This window comes from Anser anser (genome assembly GCF_964211835.1).
Source record: "Anser anser genome assembly, chromosome: 6".
Taxonomy (NCBI): Eukaryota; Metazoa; Chordata; class Aves; order Anseriformes; family Anatidae; genus Anser; species Anser anser.
Genome location: NC_139726.1, coordinates 27003527 through 27016320, shown reverse-complemented (window position 1 = coordinate 27016320; position 12794 = coordinate 27003527). Strand labels below are relative to the sequence as shown.

General features: G+C 39.0%; 1 protein-coding gene and 1 long non-coding RNA gene across 9 annotated transcripts in view; one reads left to right on the top strand and one right to left on the bottom strand.

Moving 5' to 3' along the window:
• LOC310902016 overlaps positions 1–7130 on the top strand; it is a 38070-nt gene extending 30940 nt beyond the window's left edge. The window contains exon 2 of the long non-coding RNA XR_014586407.1: positions 98–7130. This is a non-coding gene — a long non-coding RNA (uncharacterized lncRNA). The remainder of the gene's footprint in view (positions 1–97) is intronic.
• The window catches only part of PARD3B (par-3 family cell polarity regulator beta), a 536941-nt gene that overhangs the window by 129356 nt on the left and 394791 nt on the right, over positions 1–12794 (bottom strand). For all 8 annotated transcript variants that reach the window (XM_083842794.1, XM_083842789.1, XM_083842795.1 and 5 more), the window contains 2 exons: positions 10516–10722; positions 9328–9562 (listed from right to left, as the gene is read on the bottom strand). In XM_083842794.1, the coding sequence (XP_083698920.1) occupies positions 9328–9562; positions 10516–10722 (442 nt within the window). The remainder of the gene's footprint in view (positions 1–9327; positions 9563–10515; positions 10723–12794) is intronic.

Genomic DNA, 12794 nt, shown 5'->3' with positions numbered 1-12794 from the left:
GTAAGTGTTAACAGTTGCTCAAAGCAATATGTTACCACACTGGTCTGTTAACACAGACCAAACTGGGAAGGAGATGAAGTTCATGCTGTGCTGACAGGGGCAGGCGAGAGCAGTCAGAACAACGACCCAGCAACCTGATCCACAACAGAGACTGAAAAAATCTGGAAGCAACCGGTTGATAGGAGGAGTCCAAACAGAAAGGGAAGAAGCTACACTGCTTCTTTTGTGTGGTCAAGTCTTCAGCGAGATGGGTAAGAAGAGAGCAAATTTTATATGGCTTTATTGAGGGGGTTTAAGGTTCACTGCAAGATGACATCCCATGTAGCAGCTTTTGTGAAGGGGGGAAGGTGCCGCCACTTGCTGTGATGATGGAGCAAGGAAATAAAGAGGGACGGTTGGCAGAGAAAAAAATGAATTTGCCCGTGTTAAATTTGGAATGACAAGTCAATTTTTTCTAGCAAGAAGGCATAAAATCAGGATAAAAGATAAAGGGTCAACTTTATTTCTGAGCCGTTGTATTCTGAACCGCACTTCTGAAGGTGGAAGTATCTACAGCTAGGAGGCAGGAGGAGGAGGAAACCCCAGCTTAGCATCTCACGTGCTAGCAGTGGCAAGGAAGGCGAAGGGTGAGCTACCCAGTACTGTCAACTGTTCTTCCAACAGCACAACAGCAGAAGGCTGAGCTTGCAAATTGGTCTAGGCTTGCATCGTATTTTTTTCCATAGAGAAAAGAGACCAAAGTTTGCTAAAAATTGATGGGACTGTAAGCAATAATGAGGAAAGGTCAAAGGAGAATGGAGAGATGCCCTGTGGAAGTAAGAGACTGGGCAGTACAAGATTAACAAACGAGAAAAATTGGAATCACTGGAAAAAAAAAGTAAAAGGAAAGAGTAAAAAGTCCTCAGCGAAGGAATTGTCCTAGTGACCAGAGGAGAAGTGAGAGAAAATCATGCAAAAGCTTACATTTTTTAGTTTTCATTTTCTTAAAAATAGAACTATTTGTCTGCTATACTTTTACAGAAATAGCTAAAATAGTTTTTAAAATCACGTACTTTTTAAACATTAACCAAAAAAATGTTTATGTCAAGCAGGGAAATGTTTTTTGCTTTATTTATTTTTAAATAAGCATTAAGGATAACCTTTGTATAAGGATAACTGAGGCCCAGAGCAGCTAAGCGAGGTAACCAGTGTCACCAAGGAACTCAGCAGCAGAGCAGGCACTTGAAACAAAGTCTCAGGCTGCTTCCTATTTCCTAAACCATCTCTTGCCCACTTTCTTTCAAAAATCCTGGGTGGAAAAGAAGAGGGAGGAAAGAGGCAGAGTGGTTCAAACGGGTCATTTTTTTCTGAGCCTAGCATACTTCATATTCTCTGAAATTGTGACTACCCCAAAAGGAGCTTTGTTCCTTTTATATGTCAGCAAAACAAAAGGTCAGCGTATTGAAATATTGGCCAGGTCTGACTTTCTTCTATTAATAACAAGTAGAGACACATTTTTTAAAGTAATAGTTAAATAAATGGCTACATGTCTGCAATCATTTCAACTTAAAATGTCAACTGGATTTGAGATGCCATGTGCATTTAATCAATGACTCTGAATTATAATATAAATATTACTTTGGTTTGACTGCTTTGTCTGGCATAAATCATAATTCAGTGAGATGAGCACATTTCATTTTCTCTACAGATGGCTGTTAATGGCAATACCTATTAAACTGGCACCTGCCAGCACTTTGTAGTTAAGGAATCTGTCAGGAGCCCCCTTCTGTGTAATTTCTCTGTTAATTGTTGTCTCCCCACCACCGCAGATCCCCAAATTACCAAGTTCACGTTACAAGAAATACTGCACCACAAAATCAGCAAAACTGCTTTTTTTTTTTTTGTCTTAAGGCAGAATTCCCTTCACACAATATTCCTGAGCAAAATATGTATTTATTAGTTAAAATGCAGCCCAGGTAGCATGACTTTAAACCCTCTAGGATCTTTGACCATAATGCACCTGTACTACATACAGAAATACCCAATGTACCGTAACTTAGACGGAAAATCTGGTATTCATGTTTTATCCCCAGACAAGAGATGGATTTTAAAACTGGTAACAGCCACGTATACTGAATGAAGGATAAACATACTGCCACAGTGTTGTTGATGAGGGCATAACATCAAAAATAACTGTGCTTTTTAGGACTTTTTTTTTTTTCACCCTCTTGAGGAGTGGTGTCCTGGGAGAGAGGAGACAGACACTTAGAAGAAACACGCCACCTCCAGAAAGGACCTACTCGTATTTCCAATAGGAGCTTACTTTTATTTTAGTAGGTGTGGCATGCCCAGAGGTCAATAGCGAATAGGCTAGCATGCATTTAATTAGACACATCACAGAATTTAGTGCACATAGTTAATCCTTACAGACAAAGCATGCAGCTTTTTTTTTTTTCCCTTAGTAATGGCTTGAATAATGATATTTTAACTTGAAATGAACATGCAACTATTTCACAAAAAGCATGCTCCTTGTAAACAGTTTGTAATTTCCAGTCCTTTCAAATAGTCAGAGGGAACTTTCTGCTCTGATCTGTTAAGTAAATATAAATCTCGTTATCCAAGTTCAGTAATGAGAGTAAGGGGTCTATTCTTCTTCACTGCACTTGCATACATCTAATGTTAATGAGATTTATGCATGCATATTAAGAAGAGAACAGATGCTTAATTAAACAAATAAGCCTTTAGTAGGCAGTCCACGTGATCATTTTTAGTACAAAACCCCCTTATTTTCTCTATTTTAGTCTGACTATGAATGCAGCCAAGGAGGAATCAATACAGTGGAGGAAAGGAAAAGGGATACACAAATTAAGATCCTTCTCCTTTTTTAGTTTAAAATACTTGATGAACTTGAGATACATTAAACCGAATAGGCATCTTATCTCACTCATCCTCTTGTGTTCTTAAAAGGAAACAGGAGTTTTATTTACCAATTTATATATTTGGAAAGTGGGAATATTTATGAGGAAGTCAAGGCCTCTCAACAACTAATTTGCCTCATTAACTGATGCTGTGTGTCTAATACACATGCACGATCCATCTTGGATTGTTTCACTATTGAGAAAAAAATCTAAAATAACTTTACCCTAATTAATTATAATTTAATCTAGTCTTGTGGTGTTTTTTTCTGTCTATCCATGTCCATATTAATTTCCAGCTCAATATATATATGTGTATATATAAATAAATATATTTTTAAATATATAGGAGCATGTACACACACGCACACACAGAAGAACACACACTACCCCTCTCCATCAAATTGCATCATTATTGTATGCTCTTATTAATTATAATGTTAACTTTTCCTCCCCAGTGCTTAACTTCTCAGGGCAACAAAGACCAGAAAATAATTTTCTCCATAAGCTGTCATAGTGCTATACTTAATGGAAGGCAGTATCTGTACATTATGCGATCTACTCTGCAATACCATTACGGGCTCAATGGTGCTGGTTGTAAAAGTATCATTCCAAGCACAAGGCCTATAATAGTAATAATGAAAAAAGGGTCATTTTTGTCTTCCAACTAGAATGAAAAATTAAAATCACTAACGCACTTAGCTGAAAGGAAAGTTGGCAAATTAAGGGGACAAAAAATAAAATATTCATGGCGCATATTGTGAAATGGAAGGTAAATAATTTAAGATGAACTGTTATGTGAGAAAGCGTATAATATCTAAAGAAGAAAAAGCAAGATGCAACTGATATACACATATTTCTACTTTCTTCACTTGCATGTACACACGTACGTGCACACGTATGCAAGCTGTGGTTGATGTGCATTGGTTTTGAGGTCCATGCATTTTCTCACCCATACAAATTTTGAAAACATTCACCAGTGAACTAGTGAAGTCAAGTTGACAAGAAATGCCTTAAACCAACAAAAATTTTTTGTTCCCTGAATCCCGTCTAGAAAGAAAGACTGAGAGGGTGTGCTTCCATTGCACTCCAGTTTGGCAAAACTCTTTACTTTTGAGTCCCCAATACTTGCTCATAGGGTGTTTTTTAAAAAATAAAAATAATGAAAAAAAAAAAGATTTCAACATACTGGCTTCTGCCTACGGGGAGCTAACCATTAAAATGTCATTGGTGTGGCCACAGTCCGTTAGCTAACTTAACTTCGTACTCATAAAGTGGAAAGGGCTACCCAGAATTTTTACAATTGTTATCTGGAAAAGGTAGTAAGAGAGCCATAGAGTCAGGTTTATTATACGCCAGGACTGTAACAACTGCAATGGGATTAGCATATGGAGCAGCAATGCAATACACAGCAGAGGTCATATTCCCTTGGTGATTTAAAGGTTCGGTCTTTCTCCAACTTAATTTAGAAAGCAACTCAAAGCCTACCTTTGTTAGAAAGGAATATTTTGACAGGATTTCAAAGCAAGGCAATAACTATAGATCACAAATTTAAAATCCAGTGTTCATCACCTAGTCAACTGAGGAATAATATTTTTATTTTTAGATAAATCTCTTGGTTAGATTGGCTTTGTATTCCTGGTGCTAATTGATAATGCATTTTGCATTAGTGCTCAGCATCAGGGATTTCTACTGCCCTGCACCAAGGGGTTAATTAACCCTTCCAAACAGCTTACAAAGCCACCTTACATGGCCTCTGACAGCTCTAAAGTAACAACACTACAGACTCCCTTTATTCAAAGGCTCGAAAGATGTCGTTTCACTATAGTGTTGCTCATGAAAATACAAAACACCTTCAAAAAGATGCACAGAGAATCTCATCTGAGCTACAGCAGTCCCCTCAAGACTCACCGTGCCCTGAAAGAATCAGTCAGTCCAACGTAAGAAAGGGACTGAACCAAGAACTTCATGTAGTACTGCATAACCTTGCTCCTGTGATGCATCTGCATAGAATTGAATATTATTTTTGTTCCAAGTTTCATCATGGATGCTAGGGACTGACTTTTTCCTGAGACTGCAGCGTAGATTTAGTCACATCTCCAGTAACGATGGTATTTAATGTAGTTGTTTTCCTGATATACATTAGCAATTTACTTTGACGTCTGTTGTCTAGCATTGGGTTGTTTTAGTGAGCTATGATGGTGCAATGTGCCAGAAAATATCAAAAAGTAAAATAATGCTTGCTTAGCTGATGCTGCATACAAACAGTTAATCAAGTCAGCTTCTGTTGTTCTTTGAACAGCACATATGCAGATCCAATCCTAAGGCAAGCAATATATGCACCAGGACCAACCAAACAAGAAAACACAAACACTATGTAGTCTGCACCACGGTAAAATAGTACTTTGGATTATAGAAACTTAACTAACCAGTAATAATCAGTGTCATCTGCATTTCAGATCTCCAGTATATCAACCTACTTTGCTCCAGGAGCAGCAGTCGCTAAAATGTGGCAGCCAGGAGTTCCAGCTCATACTACAGAAAACAGGACATTTTTAAAAACAAGGATTACAAAAATAAACACATGATTTCTTGATGGTCTCCCTGAATCACAGTCATCTAAATAAAGCTTCAATCCAGGAAAAGCTTAGCAGGAAAGCAATCTTTTTTTTTTCCTCTTTTTTTTTTTTTTGTATGTGTAAAAAAAGACCAGGAACTACAAGTAAATAGCAGCTGAGCAACAGATGAGGCACTAAGTGAAATCTGTTAGCAACTGCTAACAGCTTTGCTATTTTCTGTTGTTAAATTAAAAAAAAAAAGCAAAAAACCAATGCAGTAGCAATTCCAATATGTTCAAAAAATCTCAGATGCAAAAAGACTAAAGTCCAACACTTGCACTTTCTTGTACTACAGATAAATACTTGGGTTTGGTTTTAATACCTTGATTTGCTTTGTTATTGATTAAAAGGCAGAAACAAGCCAATTCACATGGATATACTGTCAAGATAAAACATGTTACAGCTGTAAACATGTCTCAGTGAGTATAGCACAAAACCTCCATCATATACATGTGCGACTTTTAGTCTCAAATTGTACTTTTCTTTGTCTCTTACACCTGACTGCCAGTCATTCTGCCCAAAGTGCCAGAAAGTGTATGTGCCTTCATTAGCACTGAGCTTTCTGGTGACATCTCAGGAACACTTTCTATGTCCTGGTCCAGGAGCTTCCCCCACTGATGATCATTTCCTATGTATTTCAGTGCAATTCTGACATGGGTTCAGCAAGCTTGTTTTCCTGTTTAGGTGGAACTACATGGCACTGCAGAGCTGACACGGTTCAGAGCAACGCAGTCCAGAAATTACATGGAATACAAATGCATCCCTGTGGGTCTTCAGTTGTCAGTAAGACCAATCAATTACACGGCTGCAGTCACTTGACTAGCTTGAAAAACTCGTGGAATTGCACTGTCCCAGTCAGATATAACCTTTTTCCACCTCTGCCACCTGCTTCAGTAACTTCTTTTCTCCTGTCAGTATAGCAGGGGCTCGGTTCCCTATTCCTCATTTTGGTGAAGTGTCCCGCATGGGGAGCCACAGTACAGCTACTACTGCATCTGCAACAGGCACACTACAGATTTCCTTCTCCACTCAGCTTTCTGCTCCCTTATGATGTTTACATTTCCTGTGCCTCCTAGGGCAGGTTTCCCTTCCAATTTGAACTCGGCATGTCAAAAACTGAGCTCATCTCTGTTTCTAAATACTTCTCTCTACTTTTCTCTTAAACTACCAGGAATTAGTAGTCACCTTGCCTGCTGCATAAGTTCACAACTTTGTCGTCTGCAGCTCCTTTTTTCCTTCCACAGATGTTCTACCAATAAAACATGCCAGTTTCATCTCCACAATGTTGTAAAAAATCTGGCTGTTTCTTTCCATCCGTGCTGCTAAAACACTTGATCATTTAAACCCTCTTACTGCAGTCTCCTCCTCCCTAGTCCTCCTGACAATCTCCTCACTCTTCATATCATTGCAAACTCTAGTGTGAAAAATACTTCTTGAATCTAGTATTTAGTCAGTACTCAATCCCTTCTAAGTTCCCTGATTCTTTTGCCATTCTTTCTTTAAAAAATATTCATATTCACAGTTTTTGCTTTTCACATCACCCACAGCAGTTTTTCCCTGAAAAAAAGACTGGTCTGGTTTTGTTCTGCTTGAGTAGGCAATATGGTCCCTCCAATTCTTTTGCAAACCCATACTGTTTGCACTTGTTCCATCTTTACAGCTCATTACCCTTCTTTCACTTTTAACATGGCTAGGGGTTCCTAGGACTCCTACCCTCTCAGGAAGGAATTTGTTTTCAAAAACAATTTTGAAAATTTTGGGAAGAAACACTGACAAGGACAGAGAACCTCCCAAAACCTCCCAGCTGAGCCGTTAGTTCTTACAAACAACAACTCCTCTGTTCTCTATAACCTGTTCCCACCACCTTTGTGGCTTTGTACAGATTTTCAATGGACAGAAATTCTCAAATGTGCTGCCATCCAGATAAATATTAACAACCACCACTGTCTACTGGGAAGACTATCTATTGAAATAAAAACACACATGAAAAGAACAGATGTATAAAGCTTGCACACCACCAAAATATGAAACACGTTCTGAAAAAGTAAATCTCTAAGAATGGTAACCCATTGTTCTTAGCTTTGCATATTGATCATTATCAGATTTATTTATTTATTTTAACTACAATCACTTGTCTTGGATTCTGATGCCATCCCCTGCTCTTTCTGGGTCACCCCTGTAAGAAAGACCTTGTACTTCAAATTTAATCAATTCTGCTAGCAACACATGAACCAGAATACTTATGCTTTTGTCAGACCTCTGTGTCACTCTCCTCTTCCCCCAGTCCTATTTGCTACAAAGAGTTAAGAAGAATGGAAATAGACAAAGCTTAACATACACAAAAAGAGAGTTGCTCAAGTCACCCTCCTAATTATTCAGTGTTTTGACTACAGTTCCGTGTTAAGCCCTATTTCTTTAAACGGTATGAACACAAATGCACGTGCAATGCACAGGTGTGAGTATGTGCCTCTCAAGCATTCCTAAAGAGCTCCATTTGAATGCAGAGTGGTATACCCATACACCTTTATCTTACTAACATTAACAACTGCTGGAATCATGCAAACTTGGCACATAAGCATGCCTGTATATTTTTGACAACCTCTCTTCAGTGTTCAACACTCACTAGGGCAATTTGAAGATTCCTATTGATGATACATGGAAGCAAATCAGCTAAAATTTTCCATAACAGTATAAAACATAAGCTATTTGACACCAGAGGAAATATTAATAGAGAGCTGCAATGCAAGTTCATGTATCAGTGTCCTAATGAAGATCATTGCAGAGTGAATGACGTCACAGCAGAATTTCACAGACTACTAGTTAAATACACCTCTGTCTAGGCAATGATTGTGGCTTTTGTATACACCTGGCTTGTCTACAATACAGCATGCTAGCAAATGCCAATCACAGAATCATCTAGCTTGGAAAAGACCTTCAAGATCAGTAAGTCCAACCATCAAGCTAATAGCCTCCTAAAGCTAACACAGTGTTTAGTGTCAGAAGTAACTACAGTCAAGTAACATCTTTATATATGAGATAATTAAATTTCATTCACGTACTCTACATTAATTGCAAAGATCTACTTAAATTAAAACACTTTAATGCTCAGCAAAGTAAACAGGTACCAGAGGCAGGGGTGATAGCAACCAGACTGCTTGTATCACCAAAGTCTCCAGCAGCAGTAAGGAAATGCTGAGATAAGTATTGTCTAGTCTCTGATGATTCCAGAGATGCAAAACCACCCAAAAGCCAAATTTTTTTGGAAGAAATCCAAACAACTGTTTGCCAAGCAGTTGTCCCAAGAGAGGACAGTGAACTCTTGACCACTGCAGGCAATGGCTGAAGCTGTGAAACAAAGATTTTGTCATAGCTAGTACTTTTCAGCAACAACAAATGTCACTAAACTGTTTACAGTAACACAAGCAATCAAGCTGTCCCCAAAGCTTGTGAAGAATCCAGATAACCAAGGGAATAGGAGGCAAATGTCTGAATGTGGGAGTGGGTCATGTATTACTCAGAAATATTCCCCGCAAAACCTCCACCCCACACACATGCTTGTTTTTAGCCTGAAACCTTGATTTTTTTCTGGCATATGGGAATGAATTTCAAAGGCACAAAAAGACATTTTGTCTGCCAAATGTCTTCTGCCTCAGCCACAAGTTTGGTGTAAAAGTATAAACTGCTTTCTTTTTAAATAACATAAACATTATTTTGAGTCCAAGTGAAATAATTTTTCCACTATTTTATGAGAGCACCAGTTGTTTCGTATGTTACGATGAGCAAAGGTGGTTGATTTGCTTTTTAAAATGACATACCTCAACATAACACCAAAGCCTTTCTTCTTTTTCTTTTCAGGATCTTCATTTTCTTCTTTCCGTTTCTTCTCTTTGATTTTAGGTTTGCCCTTCTCTTTTTTCTTTTCTTTCTCTCTATTTTTTTTGTCTTTTTTTGCTTTGGTTTCTACATCTTCTATTTCAGGGTTCCCTGGAGGGGCAGATTCCATGTTCTGAGCTTCTTGACCAGAGTGAGAGCTCTTATCAGAAAAACCATCTGCACAAAATGAAAAAGAAGCAATGGGGATAGCTAGGGGCCACCACAACGTAAACACATGAAATACAGCATCCGTGTCTACAAGGTGCTCAAATGACTCACAACACATACGCATTTAATTGAATAATTTAGAAATCAGACTAGACATATCTAGTGAATTCAACCAAAGTTCTATTGTAAATTAAATACAGAATTATTATAGTTACTTGTTTTCTAGTTATTAATCATGATAGGAAAATCCTGACATGGTAGAACACTTCTATTTGAAACCTGGCTAGTCCATCAGCTCAAGAAAACTGGCATGCTGGGGTAAAAACATTTCATCATGGGCTCACTTCAACAAATAACCTACGTAAAAAATATGATTTTCATTCACTTTTTGGAATCTTTCCACTGTAATGGCTGAAAAAGAAATACATAAACTGTTCTGCCTGGTTGGAGAAGAGCTGTATTGTTTCTCTTTGAGGGCTCAGGATCCAAGCACAGTTTATGCTTCATGCTAAAGAAGATATTATTTCCAGAGTGGGGTCCATAAACCCATGGTGACAGAATAAGCAGCAGGGTGCTCTTCCTTGTCTATACAAGGAAATAATTTCCTAGTTGGAGAAGGGGGAATTGTAGACAGCTCTGTAAAACAGGCAAGATAATTTTTAATGTAATCTGAAGAAGGCAGCTGCTTCTTGATGTTGAAAAACACAATTATTTAAGGATTGAGTTCTAATTCCTCCAACACATCCCTGCCCCAAAGGAGATCAGTGAAGACTTTACACTGAAGCCAGTCAAGGTTGGATGGAGTACTACAAAGACAGCTCCCTTTCAGCGGGACATAAGCAGCATGTTAAATTTAATCAAATTCAATTGGATTAAATTGCTTGCTTAGATGCTTTATTGAGTTGGCCCTCAGTCATGCTAAATGAAGGTGGTTCCCTCAATGACTACCAGTAGCAACATACCCTCTTCTATATCCTCCGGTCCATCATAAGACTTGTCGATGGCGGCTCGGAAACTCTCATTACACCCCCGACCACGGACCACATGAGGCCTGGGTCTGTGAAAAGGGAGTTCATTCTTCCTAACTTCAGCCACAGCAGTCTGAAGACTCTCAAGAGAACTGGACTTCTTCAGTCCCAGAGTAGGACCAAAATCCTTGCTGGAAGAGTCTGGAAAATAAATAGTTAAATTTTTATACCTAAAACCACATTGTGAAATTAAACTAGTGAGGCAGATACATTTAATTGTGTATTTTATTAGTTGGGGCCTTTGAAATAGTGTGCAATCAATGTAATTTGTTCTAAAAATAACATCAAGGTAAGCCTAGTTCTGCAGAGATCCCCGTTCAGACTTGGAGAGAATATCACATGATTTACAGACCTGACAACAGTGATGGGCAATAGCAGGCTCTCTCTGTGATACTTTCAAGTCTGCACCAATGGTAAGGATGGGGTTATTTCTTTAGACTTTGACAACTGGACACTGCTAACAGACTCACAGAGGACATTATCAGTATATCCACAAAAATAAACACCACTGCAAAACAAGCTTTGGCTTTTAGAATGACTCAGGTTGTCTGAATGGCTGATATTTTCAAACATGCTTCTCCTATGAGAAGATATTAAGTTCTCTCATAGCTTCATCCAACCTTTTTCTTCAAGCTGAAACTGGTGCTATGCTATCAATACACGCAGCAGGTTTTTCAAGAAGAGAACATTTCCAGAAAAGTACAGCTTAACACGAATGATGTTGCTGCCTCTTTCCTTGTTTATAGACATAAGAAAGCACTTCATGCAAAAAAGAAAGAACTAGTACCTTCCCAATTTTCCCAAACCTTTCCTCTCTTTGAATGCTTGACTCTCCCACACTAGATTTTTTTTTTTTGTGGCAGCATTACTGTTAATTAGTATTAATACAGTGATAGTAGAACACGCCAAAAAAAAAGTTCACAGAATACTTGCATACCAAGCAGTGGAGAAATTCACAACTAAAGCATAGTTTAAAAGCCTTTGTAGCACCTACTTCGTTTTTATATGGCAGAGCAGTAAATGTGACAAACACCTAGGAAGAGACTTTGCCTTGCAAAATGCCTTGTCTTTGAGAGCATAAAATGCTTTTGTTTTCAACTTTTTAAAGTCATACTAACATAAGCAACAGGACAATATAAGAGAAGACCTTCACATAGATGTCTAAATACTGTCACTCCCAAAGAGATTCAAGAATCACAAGACAGACAGATACGTTAATACTATGCTGTGATTTTAGCAATCCTAGAGTGCAGATATTTCTGAACTAAAACACTGTGATGAGCAAATTCTTAAAAGGAAAAAAGCTGCGAACTGGCACCAAATAGAGAATCATCAGTAGCGTCTATGTAAAGCAATTTACACTTCCATTCCCTGCAGACTGATATGTAGCTGAAAAAAGAAGAGGGAAAAAAGAGAAAACAAGTTTAAGGGAAGCCTGGTTGCTAGGTCACACAGAGCAACCTTCTTCTGTTCACTAATTGCCATTCTGGAGATTACCATTATTGCCAAATTAGTAAGTGCTAAAATGGAGTTAGAGCAATGACTTGCATACAACATACAGACGCTTAGTATCACTAAAAACGCGTGCATCAGCACTGGGCACTGTGGTGCCTATCTTAGCCTGAGAACAAGTGAAAACAGACCAGGGAAGCACAATCACTGTAAAAGGTGGCCAACTGAAAGCCACTCTGATTAGCAGAGAAAATGCTTTCTTGTTTTGAGGCAGAAAACAGCTTTGAGGGGTGGTGGTGTGCAGCAGACAGGGCAGAGCAGTGAAGCAGGCCGAGCATGGCAGGCTGCAGCGGCCTGGGGAACCTCAGCCAGGTTGGGTCGCAGGCCTAAGCCGAGGCTGGTGCCCAGCGCCTCACCCACAGAGCCTGTGAGGACTGGTATCGACTGGGGCACAGCGACAGCAGACTGCAGCACATGTGAGGAAGTGAGGGGCACAGCCTCACCTCCACAAGCAGACAGTGCTGTCGCTGTGACAGGCCACTGCTTTGCACAGACACAGACGGCAGGGCTCAGGGATCTGCCAGCGCTCATGGCTCAGGGAGGTTTGGCAGCCAATGCTCACTTCCAGGCTGCTGCAACCATCCAGCTACCTGAAACTGCTTTGTCAAAAGCCAGCACTGAAGTTGTTTATATACATGTCCCAGTATAAGCTGTATACATTAAATTAGGGCCTTACACTGCATTGCTTGGGGAAAAAAAAA